The sequence below is a fragment of the Callorhinus ursinus genome, unplaced genomic scaffold, assembly GCF_003265705.2.
Source record: "Callorhinus ursinus isolate GAN/ISIS: 27379988/994484 unplaced genomic scaffold, GSC_fseal_2.0 scaffold1, whole genome shotgun sequence".
In the NCBI taxonomy this organism is placed as follows: domain Eukaryota; kingdom Metazoa; phylum Chordata; class Mammalia; order Carnivora; family Otariidae; genus Callorhinus; species Callorhinus ursinus.
This window is the reverse complement of record NW_027397063.1, coordinates 131,525,545-131,547,098: the sequence shown is the minus strand read 5'-3', so window position 1 is coordinate 131,547,098 and position 21,554 is coordinate 131,525,545. Positions and strand designations below refer to the sequence as shown.

The window sequence follows — 21,554 nt, the reverse complement described above, 5'->3', positions numbered from 1 at the left end:
AGAAATTAGAGAATCTATTCCATTTACAATAGCACCAAAAACCATAAGACACCTTGGACACACACACACACACACACACACACACACACACACACACACACACACATCTGTCTTCATTAAGGTGCAGTTTACCATAAAGGAGATCCCAAATGCCACAGACTTGCTGGCCCATTTTTTTTTTAATTCTAGTGTTTTCTGTTTTTATTGGGGAGGGGGAGGAGAGAAAATACAAGGGTAGAGAAAAGGGCCGTGAACAGGTGACCTTTGGTTTTTATTTTTTCTCAAACAGGAAGCACTGTCGCGCTGACGGCAGGTCCACCGGAAGGGTACACCTTGAGTTTGGAACAGCATCCAGGGCTATTCTGTTAAATTTCAAAATGGGAAAACCTTTCTTTCCTTCTGACATACAATGTGCACCAGAATTCGGTGTGCGGGCCTGGACGTGTTGCTGAGTGTAAGGGCGGCCGTGAACGTGTGTGGCTTCCACAGGGGCAGCCGGGCAAGGGTGGCAGAGGGGAGTGGCGGGCAGGGCAGCTGGTCACAGGCATAGCAGTCACACACTCGCAGGGAAAAGAAAGAGCAGATGAGCACACGGGGCAGGTGAGTGGGGGCAACTGGTCAAGCGAGCAGCCCTCGGAGAAGCGACCTCAGAAGCAAGCTTCTGGCCTAAAGAGGATCAGCACGGTGTGAGGGTGGAGGCAGGAAGGGGAGCCCAAAGCTGTCGATGAAGCACTAGAGCATCTGCCAAGGCCACCGGCCCTCTCTGGAGGACCCCCACGTCCGCCCGCACTCTCGCTGGCGGGATGAGCCGCGCTTCCTGAAAGCAGTAAAGGGCCCCCGGTTCCATGCTAGACACAGCGCTCAGAGCCACGGGGCATCACACAGCTGCGGTGGCCCGAGGGTGGACTCTGCGGGGCCCACACCATCGGTCCTCAAGTTCTTTGGGAACGCCTTGAAGTTATGGATGACTCTGAGAAGAAGCAACATCCTTAGACACGAGAGGGTTTGAGACAAAAATAGAACGTGTCCTGACACACTCTTTCTCCTCTGGTCCCATGATTACAACCTGCTTGGGAGTCTCAGCTGGACTTGGCCCCCTTTTGCATTCCTCTGAAGCCAGAAGTCTATCTGAATGAATCATCAGTTAAGATCTTTTGGCAGTCAGCAGCCTCAACTCTAAACGAACGCCCAAACCCTCCTAGACAGAGGAATCCCTGGTTTGCTCTCCTCTACACATGCCTGAATGTGCGTAGGCAGCCTAAGGAGATTAAAGAGGCAGAAAGTTCTCTCAGTAAGAAAGGAGATGTTAGAGTCCGAGTCAGAAAGATGTATGTTCAAACCCTGACCACAGTACTTTAGTTGTGTGACCTCGGACTTGCTAATCAACCATCCAGAAATACAGTTTGTGTGTTCCTAAAAGGGCTTGGAAATACTCCTTCACAAGGCCGTGTCAGTATTAAAAGAGGTAACAGATGTGAAAGTACATAGTGATTGGTCATCAGCACATGCTTAGTACATGTAGGTTTCTCTACCTGTTCCACAGAGCTTTTGATAACAGATCCTGAGTCAGAGGAGTTTTCAATAACCTAGTGATCTTTGGGACCTTGGGCCTTAAGGATGTTGCACCACAACATCGTGCTTGAACTTATAACATTAAGTATTTAATACGTAGCAGCCCAGATGATTTGTATCTAGAAAGTTCAAAAAAAAAAAAGTTCATTTTCTCACCTTTGCTTCTTCTCTCTTTTCAAATCTAGTCTTCAGTTTGTTTTTCTGAATTAGTGCAGTAATCTCTCATTACCTTTCCTCACATGTCACTGAGTAAGAAAATACTTTACCTGAAATACTGATTGGGAGGTTTTACTTTTATCTCATTTTTTTAAAAGATTTTATTTATTTGAGAGAGAGAGAATGAGAGATAGAGAGCACGAGAGGGAAGAGGGTCAGAGGGAGAAGCAGACTCCCTACTGAGCAGGGAGCCCCATGTGGGACTCGATCTCCGGACTCCAGGATCATGACCTGAGCTGAAGGCAGTCACTTAACCAACTGAGCCACCCAATTAAATGTCTTTATTAGCTAAACATTTGGTAGGAAGCTTTTTAGTTACACGCAGCAAAATATACACTAACTTATAGGCCACTACCTGCATTGTCATATAAAGAAGAAAACCCTGAGACCATGAGGGCTGGGGAAGGGGAGTCCCTCGGCTAGTGTGAGGGTAAGCAGATGGCACTGGGAGAAGAAATGCTACTGACAAACAAGCTGAGGTTTTGAATTTTTTTTTTTTTGGGTTTTTAAAAATTTATTTTTTTAAAAGTTAACATGTGCAGAAAAGGAAACTGGAAAGCACAAGAAGCAAAGAACAAAGTCATCCATAATCACAAGCAGTTTACAGTCTGACTTCTAGGTCCCATGTGTGTATCTACATAAGTAAGCATTTTAATGTAATTAAAATCGTACAGTTATGTATCATGCTTTTTTATCACCATGAATATTTACCATTTCAAAGTCCCCAAATTTTGAGGATTTTGATAACCAAGAATATACCACACCAACTCCATCTGAAAGAAAAAAAAAATGTAATCCTGCCTTTCTTGGCTACAAAAATTTCATAAAAGACAAAAATGGCAACAGGCCTCTAGATAAAGATATTGGCAGAATTACAATTAAAATACCGCATTCCCTTAATATTCAATTAAAACTGAGACAAACTAAGAGTACACAAAGTACAATGCTTCTAAGAAGAATTCATTATCCAATCTATACTATTCAAATATTAGCAAGGAGGTATGTTTCCACTGAATCAATTTATTCTTATAGTACAGCCAAAGAAACGCACACACATTAACAGTTATCACTACAATGTAAATATGAACACATCCGCATACATCTCTCCCTCTATACTTCCTTTTGCCCCTCTGCTGCCAACCTAGTAAAGTCCTGACATTTCTCAGAGACAGCTTAACAATGCCACGTCCAAGATGCTTCTTTCCTATCAATGATAACAAAAAGAAACTTATAAATTGGTTAATTCATTAGCTGTACATTTTATCATACATTGTCACCTCAGGACATCCAAAAAGCTTAGATGTTACAAAATAATGAAACTTGTCTACAACAAACACAGGTACTTAATAAAAACGCTCATACAGACCTATGGTTATAACCTAGAACGGTCTTCTAGCTGTGGAGAGAGATACTAGCAAAAAGCCCTTCCCTTCACCCCTCCTTTGCTCCCTCCACCATTTTAATGACTAAGTATAGGACTACATCTAGCTCTAAGAGGTGGATTAACAGATACTCCCAGAACAGTCCTTCCTAAAAACTAACAAAAGGGCATTCATAAAGGGATTATTTTACTACCTCTACTTTTAATATAGTTCGGGCATTAGGACTTGTTTATCCTTTGGCACACAGCAATATTAACTAAAATGCATTAACTAAAATACAGAACTTTAAAGACTCACAGGCACAGAACCCTTCTCTCCTCGCTTCCTTCCCTGGCCCTGTCCCCGTTCCCCAGTGAACCCAGTGAACACTCAGCATACTCTCCAAGACATCGAGTTTAACAATTCCATTCCCCAAATACAGACATTCCTGTAAATTAACAATACTTAAAGGGTGTTGTTACTCTAATTCTCTACTTCTAACATATTGTTCACTTTCAAACAGTCAGAAGACTAGATGTTTCAAGTAAGGAGTTATTTAAAATTTGCCCACTACATATATAGTAGCACTGAAAGAACATTCTGGCCTAGAACCCTTCCTCTTCTCCTCTCTTATCAACCTAGTGGAAAGTATAAGCATCTACAATGCTTAGAGGGGATTTTAACAATTTCACTTCCTCTAGTTGTTTTCAGAATAGTCTTTCCTCTGAATTTAAACACAAAGTGTACACAATGTATTAGTTTACTACTCTATTTTTGTCATACACTGGCAACCTTTTTAACATCTAGAAAGACTAGATGTCGTAAATTAGGACTTATTTGTCCTTTATATACATTATATACACAGCTAAGTAAAACAACATGCAGACGTACAGGACAATGGTTAATCCTGCCTAACTATAAACATACTGGTATAAAGCCCTTTGCGCTTTCTTCTCCTTCCTCCCTGAACCAGCACAAATATCATATAATGTGTACTGCTCTGAGAGGTGGTTTGATCACTTTGAACATTCCATTTTCAAAAGACAGTATTTCATATGAATTTTAACAAAAGAATTATCTACAAAATGTGTTCTTTTACTACCTCTACTTTTAACATACTTTGTGCACTTCTAAACATCTAGAAAGGCTAGATGTTTCAAATAAGGACTTAAGTTTGTCCACTATATACACAGTACTGTTGAATAAATTACACACATGTAACAATGGGTTATATCTGAAAGTGTCTTCTCTCTGGGAACATTCTAGTCTAGAACCCTTCATTTCTCACAACTCCTCTCTACCACCAACCCAATGGATGAGTACAGACAGGCACGTGTTACTTAGATGTGACTACAATGTCATCTCTAAAGGTCCTTTTCAGAAGACAGCCTTTCGATGAATTTTAACACAAAGTGTACAACATGTGTTAGTTTACTAACTCTACTTTTGTCATACATTGGCAACCTCTTCAATATCTAGAGACTAGATATTATAAAATTAGGACATATTTGTCCAGTATATATACAATATATACAGTCAAGTTAAATGCACATAACATATAGGGCAATGGATAAGCTGAAATTTCCTAGCATACACTAGCAAAGCATCTTTTGCAATTTCTTCCCTCCCACCTCCCTGAAACCACTGAACAAGTATATTGTTCAGAGAGGTGGTTTAGCAATTCCATTTCCAAAGATAATATTTCCCATCAGTTTTTAAAAGCTATTTAGAAGAAGCGTGACTCTACTTCTACTTTAAAATACATCAAGCATTCCTAAATATCTAGAAAGACTAGATATTTCATATAAGTACTTGTCCACTATGTACACAACAGCACTGCTAAATAAAATTGCACACACCTAACAATGGGTGTAAGCTGAGGTATCTTCTAAATATGACCACCATTTTGGCCTAAACTATTCCCTCAATTCCTTCTCTCCACCACCAATCCAGTAGACAAGTATAGGCATGTGTAATGCTTAAAAGTGGTTGAACAAATTCATATCTAAAAGTCATTTACAGAAGAAAAGCTTTCCTTTGAATTTCAACACAATGTGTACAGAATGTGCTAATTTTACTACTTTGTCATACACTGGCAACCTCTTTAACATCTAGAGACTAGATGTTGCAAAATTAGTAGGACTCATTTGTCCATTATATACACAGCAGAACAAAATGCACAGAACATACAAAAAAACGGTTTTGTCTGAAAATGTGCAAAGAGGAACACACTAGCCTATTACCTTTTGCAATTCTTTCCCTTCCAAACCACTGAACAAAGATACACGACAGTATACCGCTCAGAGGTGGTTTAACAATTCCATCCCCAAGACAGTTACTTCCTACGAATTTTAGGAAAAAGATATTTACAAAGTGATATTTTACTACCTCTACATTTAACATACGTTGGGCACTTCTAAACATCTAGACAGACTAGATGTTTTAAATAAGGACTTAATTTGTCCACTACATACACAGCAGTCTTGAATAAACTGCACACATGTTAACAGTTATAATCTGAAAGTGTCTTCAAAATATGAACATTCTAGCCTAAGATGAACCCTTCTCTCCTCTTCTTCCTCCACCAACCCAGTGGGCTATAATGCTCAGATTTTCAGAAGACAATCTTTCTAGGAATTTTAACACAAAATGTACACAATGTATTAGTTTACTAATTCTAGTTTTGTCATACACTGGCAACCTCTTTAACATCTAGAAAGACTAGATGTTGAAAATTAGGACTCATTTGTCCAGTATATACACTATACACATACACAGCTAAGTAAAACCAAATGCAGGAACATAAAGGACAATGGTTTATCTTCCCTCACTATAAACACACTGGCAGAGCTCTCTGCACTTCCTTCTCCTCCCTCCTCCTTTGAACCAGGGCACAAACACAATGTGTACTATTCAAAGAGGTGGTTTGGCCATTCCCCCCAAATTAAACAGCATTTCATATTAATGTTAAAAAAATATTTACAAGAATGTCTTTTTACTACCTATTTTAACATGTGTCAGGCACTTCAGAACATCTAGAAAGACTAGATATTTCAAAAAAGTTCTTAGCATTGTCAACTATATATACAGTAGTTGAGGAATAAAATGCGCACACAAAACGATGGTTAAAATGTGAAAATATCTTCTAAATATGACCAGTCTGACACAGAACCTTCTTTTCTTCCTCCTCAAGGTCGTCTACTTCATGTCCTCTTACCCACTGAACAGACGTGCACATGTGTCACTCCTGATGTCGCTTCTAGAAGTGGTCTAACAATTCCATTTCCAAAGTCATTTCCAAAAGACATGACTTTTCTATGATTTTTTAAAAAACAAATAGGCATTGGGCGCCTGGGTGGCTCAGCTGGTTAAGCAACTGCCTTCGGCTCAGGTCATGATCCTGGAGTCCCGGGATCGAGTCCCACATCGGGCTCCCTGCTCGGCGAGGGGCCTGCTTCTCCCTCTGGCCCTCCCCCCTCTCATGTACTCTTTCTCTCTCTCTCATTCTCACTCTCTCAAAAATAAATAATAAATAAACCTTTAAAAAAAAAAACAACAAATAGGCATTTACAAGATGTGTGATTTTTCTAACTCTACTTTATCCTATGTCGGCAACCTCTTTACATCTAGAAGGCCTAGATGTGGCAAAAGTTTTCTTTTCAAAGTTTGGGGGGAAAGTTGAGAGCAGCTTTTTCATATTATATACACAGGCCTTCTAAAAATGGCCAGTAAATCTTCCCAAAGGGTGGTCTTCCTATTGGCCAAATGCGGTACGGAATTCTCCCATCTCCCGATCTTCCAGCGTCAACGTCTGGTGGAACGGAGACCAAGCGCCTGTGGCCCGTTAACCGCTCCACCCGTCCTCGACAGGGGCTTCGCTCAGCTTCCGGGCCCGTTAGGGCCTCTGTCCACTGTTCTCCGTAGACGGTGAGGTTTCGTCCAATGGGGACGGATAGGTCATCCCAGGGCCCAGACCTGTGGGGCTCCAAGGCCCAAGGGTGGTCGAGCTTGCGTCCACGCAGATCCGCCTTCTCAGGCCCGCGGAGGCCCCAACGGCCGTCCGCGGCATTCGAGTGGCCGCCATTCTTGCTCCGCCACACCCAACGTCCAAAGGCGCCGCGTGCGCGCTGGCTGGGCGGGGACTGCGCGCAGGGCCCGCAGAGTTGGGCTAGGGGAGTGGGCAGCCGGCGAGCTCTGGCTCCCAGAGGCTGCAGCCATCGGCGCCAAGGTGGGGGTGGGAGTGGCGGTGGGGAGAGCCTCGTGGCTGCTTCACAGTCTGGCCGGTGGACGGCTGCGGCGAGGGCGCTGGGTCTCTGCGGGGCAGAGCCCCGCGACCTGTCCCCGGGCCCCCCAGTGCACCCGCTGGCCCGAGGCCGGGGTCCTGGAGGGATAGACGGCCGCGCTGCGCTTCTCACCTCGCTCTCTGCAGGAACTTGAAGTTTGGAATTTTATACTCATAATTTGTAGGGGTATATACAGTGCATAAAATGCCTTCATGTCCATTAACTAATTCAGTAAAGTCTCGTTATCCTTCATCTTTTACTTGGCGTAGCGTCCCGTATCCCCAAGTATCGCCAATATATTTCATTTCCACATTGATGGATTGCCAGGAAAGACAATATGACACAATGAGTAACAAGAGAAGTCCGGTTGGTAGGAGAATGAGAAAGTATCACATCTGGGTCTCAGTTTCCACATCTATAAAATAAGACTATTAAATTAATGCTTTGTTTTTTAAGACTAGAGTCAACATGTAATTCTGTATGATTACACACGAAATGTTTCATTTAATCAGCATTCTGGAATACGGTAATCCTGATTTACCCTTATCAATGTAGTAAAATATTAATCAGTGTAATTTAGAAGCCCTGCAGGTTTTAAAGTATCTTCAGAATTAAATACAAAAATGAATGTATATTGATTTCACTGTGTTGACCATATTTTGTTGCATGGATGCAATTCTGTCATTCATGTATGATGTCACTTATGTGATACTCAGTGACTTTCAGTTGATAGAAAATGTGTTCCATTTCAGAATAGCACATAATGCAGTTTATATAAACAGTATGAAATTATTTTATGTAGCCATCCTTTGACCTTGTGTAGAGCCCCCTGAAAGTTCAATTTCTAGATGCGTCTACCACCTATCCGGCTGCTATTCTCATTCTTCTGACCTTCAACTGTTTTGCGGTGTAAGGGGCTGTTTAGAAACAGATGTAGTTTCATTTCACAGTAAATATGTTGAAGTGCAATCAATCCATTTCTTCGTCTTTCATATTCTGACATATTCCTTCCTGAAAAGTTGAATTACTTGTTTCCTAAAAATACAGAGCCCAAGAGCAATGGAGTATACACAGCCTGTCCAAACATTTACAATCTCACACCAGTAAACACTCAGGCAAAATAAAAGTACAGGTGCTAAATTTTTTTCGATACTCATACTTTCTGCTCTCTCAGGAGAGATGGGAAAATATTCTTCCATCCGGTGAGCCCCAGACACGTGTCTTTCATGCTCTTCCTGCCAAGATTAACTCTACTAGCTCCCATGTTCTCTCCTGGGAAAACTCTCATCTTCATAGACACAAGTATGGAAGAATGGCATGACCTCACAGGTCGTGGTTTTCAGAGCATGTGTGTGAATAAATTGCCTTTTGGAGATAATTCTTTTTAACTAATTTGGCTTCCAAATTTACCCTAAATATTGAGATAAAAAAAAAGCTCTTTGTGCATTCTCTGCCTAGATTGGGATTGTAAAAAATAACAATAAAATAAAAATAGCAACTAAGTTAAGAACTGCTCCAAGTAAGAATATATCCATTCAAGTTTTGCAAGACATAATTTACATTGGGATAGAAATAATTTAACACCACTACAACCAAGTGGGGAAAGAGAAGTGTTTTTATGACAGTTCTTTATTATATTTCTAGCCACCTTTTTATTAGAAAATAGTTTCCCAAACAATGATCTACTGGGTGAAAATATTTGGGTTGTTCTTGTAACCTTCCACTGCTATTCTATTCTCTTTTAATAAAGAAAAATCTTAATTACCCTTCCTAACCTTTTATACAAACATTTATAGGATGCCTTTCCAGTCTTTAATCAAAAATAATTCTCTGTAACATTTCCAATGAGCTTTGGAACCTTTTCACAAAGGTCAGTAAACCTTGGGAATTTAATTCTATTTTCCACATTTCAAGCTGTAATCATAAATTAAGTTTTGTCTAAATTTCAATAAACTGGAACAATGATTCATCCCATGAATAAAAACTCAAGTCATAAATAGTGATTATAGTAAGAAACTTTTATCTTAAAATCATTTTTATTATTTTTAAATTATAAAAATAATATAGCCATATTGGTTAGTTAAGAAAAGAGTTGAAAACTTTTAGTTAAAGCTGATGGAGTTATGATCAATGATATTTTTATCCTATGTCTCTAAAAACATTAAAAGGACAGAAAAATGTAGAAAAGAAATTTCTGTGTTGAATGATAAAAAGTAACTATCATAAACTCAAACTATATTTATAGATTACATCCCAATTACAGTAGAGCTTGAATCACAATGCCAAAGGCTGACATAAGCCTTCCTGTACCTCAGAAAAAGACAAATATCTTTGCAAAAGTAATTGTCATAGTCCTGAAGTCCATCTAACAAAACTTTGATTTCAAGAATAGAAAGGATTAGGTACAGGGCAGTCTAAAGGAGTAGCGGTATCACTATACCCAGATTTAAGCCACAAAAAGAAGGGAGAGGAGGAGGTGAAGAAGAGATATGATCACATCCTCGTTTGCAATGTCCTGGCCTCCTAGTTAAATAAAATGGCCATAGGTTAAGTGAGGAGGATGGTGGCTAATGTGAGATCACTATGTGAAGTCTGTGACTTAAGTGATTCACTGAGAACCACTTTGACCTATGAAATGTCTAACACTAAGAGAAAGCATGACCTCTGGAAAGATAATATATTTTTTACAGGGGGAATAAAGCCCAGATAAAGTGGAAAATTGCCCTCATCCCTGTCTGCAGGATGTGTCAGCAAAAAGCTTGCATGACTAGACTCTCCCCCATCAAAAATTGGTGATAACCAGAAAATAATGTGTAGCTTAGACTTAGAGACTGATGTTTCTACTTATTCCCACACCAAAGAGACATGATTGAAAGAAAGAAGAGAGAGAGGGAGAGGGAGAGGGAGAGAGAGTAATAAGAAAAGACAAGGCAGTTGGCTAATATAGTAGAAATGGAAATACCCCCCCCACACACACACCAAGGAACAGGCAATTAAGATAAATTAGTCTCCAAAATCTGAAAAAATTTAAGGTAACATTATCTAAGAAATAATAGATCATACACAAATGCTAAATAAATTGAAAAAGATGAATGAAGAAAGAGAAAATTCAACTTATTATATCGATGCAACACTCATTAGAAACTGCAACATGAAAGAAAGGAAAAAACTCAGAGAAGACAATGAAGACGTTGCAAGATTGAGAAAAATCACACAAAAGGAAACCATCAAGGAGATTTCAAACGGTTAAAAGAAAGACAAAAGATAGAAGATTTAAAAACAAAACAAAACAGAGTAGGACAAACAGAAATGAAAATATGTGTAACAAAAAGAAATAATTCTTTAAATTAAGTAAAATTTAATCATCTGATGAAAGCATTCACTGTGTAACTGTGTCATAAGATAAAATTAACAGAATAATCAACAGCAACACATACTTGGTGAAATTGTTAAAACTGATGATTAAAAGAATCATGTAGGAATTTGAGCAAAAATAGCAAATCACCTAAAAAAATCAAACCATCTCAAATAAGTAAATAAATAAATAAATAAAAACATCAAACAGAAACAGAGAATAGAATAGTGGTTGCCAGATGGGGAGTGAGGAAAATGGGGAGATGTGAAAGGGTACAAACTGTCAGTTATAAGATAAAAAGTTTTGAGGATCTAATGTACGGCATGGTGACTATAGTTAATAACATTATATTGTATATTTGATTTTCTGAGAGAGTGAATCTTAAGTGTTCTCACCACACATACACAAAAGGTAACTATGTGAGGTGATGGATGTTGATTAATTTAAGGTAGTGATCATTTCACAATGCATACCTATACCAAATCAACACATTGTACACTTTAAATATATATAACTTTATTTGTCAAGTATACCTCAATAAAGTTGAAGAGAGAGGGAGGGAGAGAGAGATTGCTACCTGAAGATTTAGAAAGGGTACAACTGAGGCACAAGCATAAAAAATCTGTTGTAAAGATAACTTCTATCCAGGAAGACCAAAGTATCTGAATATACAGAAGAAGGAGGAGGAGGAGGAGGAGGGGGAGGAGGGGGGAGGGGAGGAGGGCGGAGGGGGAGGAGGGGGAGGGGAGGAGGGCGGAGGGGGAGGAGGGGGAGGGGGAATATCTCCCAATTTAAAAAAGTAAAACAAAATCCAGTTTCTGCTCCGTATCTCCACATCTCCCTCCTTTGTAAGCAATATCCCATTCCATTCCATTCTTTTTTTATGTAATCATGTAATATGTGGTATTTTGAGATGGGTTTCCTTCATTTAGTATAATATTTTAAAGCTTCATCCATATTATAACATGTATGAGTAATTCATTCATTTTTTATTGCTGAATAATATTCTATGTATAAACCACATTTTGTTTTGCCCCCCCCCAAAAGAAACAAAAAGGAAAATCATGTATAATACTTATCCAAGTCATTAGTCAAGGCCTTAAACTATGCAGTCATATTTAGAAAGGTCATAGGAAAAGAAAATGTAACACAAAAATCTTTTATTGATCTAACTCGGTCTTTCACTGTAAAAGAAAGTCACGCTATCACAAACATGCAGCAGTTCACAACATGCAAACAATATAGCCTTCATGATTTTTTTTTTCTGAAAAGCTCCTTGAAGCAAAAACTCAGTTCAACAAGAATAAATGACCAAAGATGAAGAAACTATGATAAGATAAAAAGAATTCTGATAAAAATGAATTCACTTAAATACAGAATTAAGACTAGACAATAGGAAATTATAGTTACAAAATAGAATGTCCTATGAACATTCATGATATCAAATAATAAGATAAATAACAGAAATTTTAGTTGATGGAGGAAAAGAAGCTGCAAAAATGAGTTAGGTAATAATTTCCCCATTTTTTAAAAAACAGGGACTCAACACATACAATCTAAAAATATGTGAGGAGGGGAAACTGGCTGGCTCAGTCAGTGGAGTGTGTGATTCTTGATCTGAGGGTCATGAGTTCAAGCCCCATGCTGGGCATGGAGGCTACTTAAAAAAATAAAAAATAATAATTAAAAAATGAAATTATGAATGAAATTTAAAAAAATAAAATAAAATGTGACTATTGAGATATTGTAAGGAAATTTAAAAAATTAAATAAATAAAATAGAGAAAAAATATAAATAAAAATAAAGTTTAACTTTAAAAAAATTTTTTTAAATAAAAATATGTGAGGATTAAAAACCTCTTCCTGTGTGCCATAATTTATTTTAAGCTTTAGAGAAAAGTTTTCATGCCTTGTTTCACTTGTTTTACAGAAATAAATGAAGTTCAACAAGTCTTATACCTTCAACTCAACTCCATGTTTTTGTTACAGTACATACAACACAATCTAAATCTTTGTTATTTATAATGAAACATAAGAGTATAATCTGTATTTTAGAAAAATATTTCTATATATACCACATAGTAATGGGAAGGTCTATATATACCACATTAGTATTGGGAAGGTCTTTACTATTTAAAGTCATACAAATAAATAAAAAAATATTTTGTCCCTGTTCAGAAATAAAAAATGGTAGGAACAGTTCCAAAAGAAAAAAAGTATTAGTATCCTGTAAACCATGCAAACATTTTCAACTCATTGATAGTCTTAATTAATGCAATTTTATTTTATTTTTAAAGATTTTATTTATCTATTTGAGAGAGAGAGTGAGCGAGAGAGAGAGAGAGAGCATGAGCAGGGGGCAGGGGCAAAGGGAGAGGGAGAAGCAGACTCCCTGATGAGCAGGGAGCCCAGGATCCTGGGATCATGACCTGAGCCAAAGGCAGATGCTTAACCAACTGAGCCACCCAGGCGCCCCTAATTAGCGCAATTTTAAATGACATACCATTTTTGTCTCTCAAATTAATTAGATTTATACACACACACACACACACACACACACACACACACACACACATGCCCCATAAAATGCTTCACGGCCAAGAAGACAATCAGAGACTCTTACATTTTCCTGGTAGCTATATGTGGTATTAGCAGAATCTTTTGGAAAGCAAGTTGGTATTTATTAAATGCTTTAAAATGTCCTGTCCCCTGACCTACTAGTTATATTTTTTAAAGATTTTATTTATTTATTTGAGAGAGAGATAGCAAGAGAGAGTACAAGCAAGGGGCGGGGGGAGTGGAGAGAGGGAGAAGCAGGCTCCCCGCTGAGCAGGGAGCCCAATGCGGACTGGGTCCCACAACCCTGGGATCATGACCTAAGCCAAAGGCAGACACTGAGCCCCCAGGCATCCCCACTAAATTATATTTGTTTAAAATATACCAAGAAAATATACCAATAATTAGAGAAAAACATCTAGGTGTTATAAGAATGTTTATTAAGATATAACCGAAAAAAAGCATAAAGATTCAAGTTAATTGAAATGGTGAATTTTATGTACAATTTAATAGTTATGATCATCTATATATTTTAGTAATTGTTTAGTAAGCAAAAACAAATTTAAAACTTGTGTTTTATTCCTAAATGTGTTCATGTATTCACATGTAATTTAATACTTTCTGTTTCACAAGTTTACAGTACAAAATGTGGTTATGTTTCATAGGATATTCAAACTAGAAGACTGAAGTCTCATTAGTATAGAAAGGGTTACCTTTCATCTTTTGTTGCAACAAAAGTACTAGAATCGAGTCTAGTTGACTCTGATTAGCTTTGCTGCGTCTTGTATCAGTCTGCCTAGCAGAATGACCAAAACATAGTAATAGACAGTCAATAAATGTTTGTTTAACCAAACTGAGTTTCTTGAGTTGGGTGACTTTCACATTTGAAATTAACTGATTTTCAATTAACATTACATTTTTCTGCCTCTATGTAATTACCCATTTCCCCTCTCATTTGACACATGTCCATATATAAGAGCTTTTTCATATTATGCTAACCATCACTAATTAGATCCTAAACTTCCAGATGTTCTTGGTTAGCAGTTCACTGATTGGTATAATAACCTTTTATTGTATTTTCACCTTTACTTCTAAATCTACCATATCCCAAGAAATAGTTTCAATGCTTATATCTACATTCCATATTTCTTTTTATTCTACAGTTTCAGGATACCTTTTATTTACTTTGGTCTTATGTCCTTCTATAGATCCTAATTTTTGATCAAGCAATACATCTTACTGTTTTTCCCCCATTTTGCTCTCTCCCTTGGAGAAAAAAAAAGAAACATTTAATTCCTATACCTGTTGTCTAACTTATTTGTTAAATTACTTATCTTAAAAAAAAACTCTCCTCTTTTCATAAGTTTCACTCTATCATTTTCAGCAAAGATATTTTTAATGTCATTGAGTGTTTTAATCTGACTTTGAAATAATTTTATTGAAGGAATATCAATTCCTAGAGTCAAGTATTAAAAATAGTTGTAGGAAACAGAATAAAATTCCAACTTATGATGGGCTAAAGTTTCAGAAATAAGCAACACCTTATTTTGTAACTGGCAATACTGCCAAAGTTGAAATAATGTCATTTATCATTTATCTTGATAAGAGAGTTTTATGTGTACTTGAGGAAAAAAAAGTGAAAATCTGGAGATCTTCACATAAAAGAAATGTTCTGTTATTTCTGCATTACTTTCTGAGCAAATAGATTTTTTTTCCTAAATGCAATTCAATTATTTTAATTTTCAAAAAAAGGATATTTTGAAATATCTAATTATCTCAAGTCAAAAGAAAAACGTTTATATTTTATAAAAAATTAAACTCAAATTGCAAAATCAATTATAAACTCTGAAACTACAGTACAACATCTTCTGGAAGGTAAGAAAATTGAAAACCTGTTCCTTACTTGCAGCACATATAACAGAACTCTTTGTCAACCCAAAGAAAAGGGGCTGTTTGCTGAGTGGATGCTTGTGTGTCATGTGGACCTCCAAGCAGGACTGAGGTACTGATTCCCCAGCCACTGTGAGTTTTGGCTGCTGATGGTACACTTGAGTTCCCCTCCACAAATTTCCCTTGGCCAAAGAGAGTTGCTTTACCCAAGGTTTCCCCTGCCTCACTCAGAGTTACATCCCTTCCATAGAGGCAGCTCACCTCAAATGACTAGTTTATTCAGGGGGTACCAAGGCCCAGCCCTAGTCCTTTGAATCAAGACAGCTCTCAAAGGCCATCCCTGCTGCAGCGGCCCCATGGGATTAGGAGAGGGCTTTGTTGCTACTGTATAACAGTCAGTCTTGTGCCTTCACTCTCATAGGTACTGGTCCCAGGGCATATACCAATCAACTTTATGCATGCTTATCTCTCCATCTTATGGTCTATTTTCCAGGGGAACTGACCTAAGGCTCATCGTTACATCTCTGTTCATTCAATCACTCAAGACATATTTGTGCCAGGCACTCCACTGGGTGTGAAGACAAATCAGTGAGCAAGACCAACACTGTTCCTGCTTTAATAGAACCTGCTGACTGGTGGGGTAGATAGACTATGATCAAGTATAAGTACAAAATGAGATAATGGTGTCCACAGTTCTAACGGATAAACGACTCTCAGGAAGAAAGGTTTAGAGTGAGACACCTGTCTCAGGGACAGGGGAGGAGGATTGCTGTGGAGGACAGAACAATGGCCCCAAAGGATGTCTATGTCTTAATCCTTGGAACCTGTGAATATGTTGCCATACAGGGCAATGGGACTTTGCAGATGTGATTAAGTCAAGGATCTTGAGATGGGATAGTATCCTGGATCATCCAGGTGGACCCAATGTCATCACAAGCCTGCCTATAAAAGGGAGGTAGCATAGACAGAGTTTGTGAAAGAGATGTGATGAAGAAACAAGACTCGGCAAGGAAAAGGCTAAAGCCCAGGAAGGCAAATGGCCTCTAAAAGTCAGAAAGGGTCAGGAAATAAAGGGCCAGGCTCTCCCCCAGAGCCTCCCAAAGGAATGCAGCCCTGCCAACACTTTGATTTTACGACTAATGAAGTCCAGAAGAGTAAGATAATACATTTGTGTTGTTTTAGGCTTTGAAGTTTGTGGTATTTTTTTATGGCAACAATAGGAAGCTAATTCAGTTTCAAGTAGAGGAAAATAGCATGCACTAAAAGTTGGGAGGCTTTTGTGGTGGCTGGTGAAAGATTCACAGGGGTGAGGGTTGGGGACCTGGAGAGAGGTGGGCAGATGTGAAGAGTACAAAGGAGGTAACGTCAATAGGGTAGAGTGGATATGGTAAGGGTCTGGGAAGAAAGAGGAGGCAAGTCCAACTTTTAGCTTACTGGCCAGTGATCCCAAATGAATGGTGTGATACCCTCCCTCATAGAAAGAACAGAGAAGTAGGACAAGTATGAAGGGGAAGAGTTTCATTTAAAGCACGTTGTATTTGAGGTGCCTTTAAGATACTCAAATGGTTTAACTAGTAGATCACTCTATACTCAGGTCCAGAATTCAGAGAAATCTTGGCTGGCGCTCTTTGTTTTGTTGTTTGAAATCATGAACTTGGATGAGTTAATCTAGGAACAGTGCTATAAAGTGAAATGAAAAGAGAGTCTAGACAGTCTTCGGAAACTCCGACATTTGGCTGCCTAGAAGAGGAGGCTGAAGGAGTAGCCAGGAGCCAACTGAAACCAAGGTTTCCATTGTCAACAACTAGGATACTGCAGAGATCAGGTAAGATGAGGACTGCAAAGACATCCATTGCATTGAGCAGTACGAAGTCACTAGTAAGAGGTGGTTCAGAGACCAGGGAGAATCACAGCCAGAATGGAGCACACCAAGAAGGCATATTATAATTTAGGGAAGTTTGATGAAAAGTGGAAGGGAGAGATGTGGGGAAGCTGAATGGAGATTTGAAGGAGAAAGTTTTAGAAGATGGCTAAGACATGAGTATTACATACAGATGGGGAGGATTTAGTTCAGAAGGGGAACCTGGATAGAGAGAGACAGCACAAGTAAAAATGGATAATAGCCTGGAGGGTGAGATGGACTAGAAGCAGGGAAACTGCCTCTAGATTAATATCATCAGCTATAGCTGGTCTAAATGAAGAGGCATCCATAACAAGTTCTTTGTATACATCAGCTCAACGTTTAACTAATTAGTTCTGATGATTAAATGTTCTTAATTTGATTGTAATAGCATCTGAGTTATTTCATTTCTGGCTCCAAAGGAAATAATTCACATCTTATTTTGTGGGTTTTTTATATTGCCTCCTTTAAGATATTCTGAAACAGTATGAACAGTTCTACTCGGAGAGATACAGATGTTGCCTACATACTTCAACAGACCACACGGAGCCTTTCAGCAATGGACACAGTAGGCCAACTGGTTAATCTACAAATATCAAGAGCAATCTAGATTAGCCACATATAGGGCCCTAAGAACACCAAAAAACATAAATAAAGCATGCCTCCCTTAAAGGACTGACCACTGACTGTGGAAATAAGTATCCCCATTAAAATATAGCGGACATTAGGCAATACCAAGTACTGGCTAGAATGTGGGAAAATGAACGCTCTCACAAAGTACTGCTGGAAGGAGTATAAATGGGTACAACTACTTTAAAGGGCAACTTGGCAGGAATCTAGTAAGATGGAAAATGCCATATCCTACATCCCAGCCATTCCATTTTTAGGTATATACTCTAAAGAAGTGTTCACACATTAGAATAAGAGAACATGTGTAAGAATGTTCTATGCAACCAAATATTCAAAACCATCTCAATGAGTATCACTAGGGAATTAGATAAATAAAGCATCTTACATTCATATGATAAGATACTATCAGCTAAAAGAAATGAACTATGTAGTTATGTATTATTAGGGAATATCTCAAGAAGATAATATTAAGTAAAAAAAGCAAATTACAGAAAATATACAATATAAGGGCATTTATACAAACTTAAAAAAACACACTATGCAATGTATTATTTATGGAGAAATATATATAAAGTAAAAGTGTAAAAGCATGAACTAGATGACTATATACCAAATTCATATTAACAAGTGCCTCTGGGAATGGACAGAGTGGAATAGAACCAGAGTTTGGGCACAGAGGGTCTTCAACTTTATGACTGCTCCTTTTTTTTTTTTTTTTTCAGAGTTCAGCATGAGTATTTTATATAACTGAAGGAAATTAAGCCACATATGTTGAAGATGAACTGCTGAGAAAATAGTACATTTTAAAAAGGAGATTCCTATAATCAATTGACCATTCCATTCACATTAAAGCACTCATAATTGGAGTATTTTTTGTTTTATGTACAATGAGTTGACATTGAAGTAGGTATCCTGGTTATCTGCAGTTAACGTAGGTTATCTTGGATGACCAATTCAAGGAAGTTCACTTAATCCAACTTAATGAAGCCTATAGCCTTCGCGTACTGACGGAAACACTGGCGGCACATATTGAGGCCGTATTTCCGGATCAGACCATGCCGGTTTGAGCAGACGCGGCAAGAACGAGAACCCTGGCCAAATTTCCTCGGATGGCTCCAGTACAGCTGCTGGTGACCCATCTTGCTCTCTCGGATGCAACGAGGCAAAGGTTCCTTTTTTTTTTTTTAAGAGTGTATTATAGAAAGTAATGACTGTTTGGTACACTGGTGTGCTTCACATTACTATCTGAGCTCTCCAGAATTTTTTAGTTTTTTTTTTTTCCAAAAAACACAAGATAAAAAAAATAAACATTAAGCAGGCAAAACATGCCGGGTGCAAAATGCAATGAATAAGATGGACAAACCCAAACCTACATGAATGTAGGAGGCAAGAATCAACATAGGCTGGAATGAGACCAGAAAGGCCTCTGGGAGCAGCTGACATTTAAGCTGGTCTGTCTGATTCCAACAGACTGATAGAATTCAGGAAGGTGATTCTGGACAGACATACTTCTTTAAGGAGCACTGGACTTGAAGTCAGAATTCCTTGGCCCCAGATCCAGCCTTGCTACATGAGCTGTGTGACCTTAAGGATATGCTGCACATATCTGAGCCTTGGTTTTCTCAATAACAATGTATGGGGTCAATTAAATGATAAATGCATGTTACATCACCTGATGCATTCCTTGGCACATGGCAGGTACCTATCACGGGAGGAGGGGAAGAAAAACCTAAAGATGTGGTCTCTTCTTCCCAATCTTAACTCCCCAAAAACCACTATGGAATTACTGTCATTCCATAACTGGCTGTTGGAAATTAAGATGGCAGGGATTTGCTGGGCCTCGTACGTGTGTTCCCAGCATGTTCTTGCAACAAGCTGAGAGGTTTCCAAACAACAAGGCTGTGGTAACCTGATCCAGGGAGATAAAAGTTAGCTATTGACAAACTGAACCAAGCCAAAGGGTTATGATTATGTGTGTGTGTGATACATACAAGTGCAGTTCATATCTATTTTCTTTCACCCTGCACACTCAACTGTTTAAAGACTAACCTTGCTGGTGGTCATATAGTCCTGAACATTTCTCCTGATGCAACAGGAGCATCCACCTGAATGGTGGTTAATAGCCATGTCCTTCCTTCTCCTCCAACCCTGATGTTAGAGTGTGCTCTTTGTTCAATCGTAATTAACTTTTGTTTGCTCTTTTAATTGTCCCCAGTGAAGATGACTCTCAAGGGTCTTAAGAATGTTTATATCCCAAATGAACCTCTGTTTCTAAGTCAGAAGCCCATATAATTCCTGCACGTGAAATTGTCCCAGCTCTGTGCCTTCCATAAGTGCTCAGTAAGTGTTCATTGACTTCAAACTCAAACAAAGGTACCATCTGAGCCAACTGGTTTTCTTCCAAACACTAAAGTTGGCCAGTTATGGACAACTTTCTGCCAACAAGGAACCCACATGTTGAACTCAACAAGGAGGTTTCCTCTGGCTAAGTTTGGTCATCAATTTCCTGTAGCATACCAAGTAGTTTTATGGGCCTCCATTACCTGACAGTGGAGTCTTGCCCTTCTAAAAAGTGCCATGGAACCATTATGTACAAAACCCATCACTAACATGAGCACTATAGGATATTTTTTAAAAGTAAGTGGGTTTCTGTTATATTTCTAGCTGTCAGAATTATTTCCTTTACCTATTTTCATCTCCTTTTCTCCATTTTAGAAAGATGATAGAAACAAAACAAAACAAAACAAAAAACAATGGGGAAGGAAATATTCCAAAGTGGCATTTTGATTGCCGGGTGCATTTTAAGAGCTCTGTATATTTGGTACCTGGAAAAAAAACAGAAGTTGATAATGCCAAACAGTACATCATCACAAGTTGTTTTGGAGGATTAATTGCAAATTTATGCTTCAGAGCAATACGCTATTCTGGGGAAAAAAAAAATGTTACCTTGGCTACCAGAAACTGCAAGAGTCAAGGCCCAGCAATCTGAATTTCTCATGTAGATAATAACAGAAAAGGCAAGTTGCAGTTTTATTTGGGACCATTTCAGGTAGGGATGAGTTAGTTGTCCCAGTGATATGTGCAAATGTATTGCTCCCAGTGGATCACTTGGATGACCAATTCAAGGAAGTTCACTTTCTTTTTTCTTTCTTTCCCTTTCTTTTTCCCTGGTTTCAGGTCTTTTCTGATTTGTTTAGAGTATATTTTCTGGGGATGTTGTTACCATGTTAGCATTTTGTTCTCTCATTCATCTATTCTCCTTTGGACAAAATGACAAGATGGAAAAAATCACCTCAACAAAAAGAACAAGAGGTAGTACCGTCTGCCAGGGACCTACTCAATACGGACATTAGTACGATGTCGGACCTAGAGTTCAGAATCATGACTTTAGAGATACTAGCTGGGCTTGAAAAAAGCATGGAAGTTATTAGAGAAACCCTTCCTGGAGAAATAAAAGAACTAAAATCTAACCAAGTCGAAATCAAAAAGGCAATTAATGAGGTGCAATAAAAAATGGGGGCACTAACTGCTAGGATAAATGAGGCGGAAGAGGGAATCAGCGATATAGAAGACCAAATGATTGGCCAAGGCCTTAGGGAAATTTTTCTGTCTCCTTTATTCTTTATTATAATGTTGGAATTGTTTAAGACAATTTTTGCCCAGAAATAAATCACAAAAATGGACAAAACACCTTGGGGAGTTTCCTTAAGTTGTAGTTCATCTAGGAGAGTCAATTTGCTTTCCCACTGTTCAAACTAAGATTGGAGGAGTTGGAGATTGTAGGTTGGTGGT

General features: G+C 38.5%; 1 protein-coding gene across 1 annotated transcript; it reads right to left on the bottom strand.

The window, feature by feature from the left end:
* Window positions 1–18,602: 18,602 nt before the first annotated feature.
* On the bottom strand, window positions 18,603–18,923 carry LOC112832437 (small ribosomal subunit protein uS14-like). Its single transcript, XM_073884579.1, has one exon. It carries the CDS (start codon window positions 18,899–18,901, stop codon window positions 18,731–18,733), a length of 171 nt encoding a protein of 56 aa, XP_073740680.1. The 5' UTR covers window positions 18,902–18,923; the 3' UTR covers window positions 18,603–18,730.
* Window positions 18,924–21,554: the final 2,631 nt, after the last annotated feature.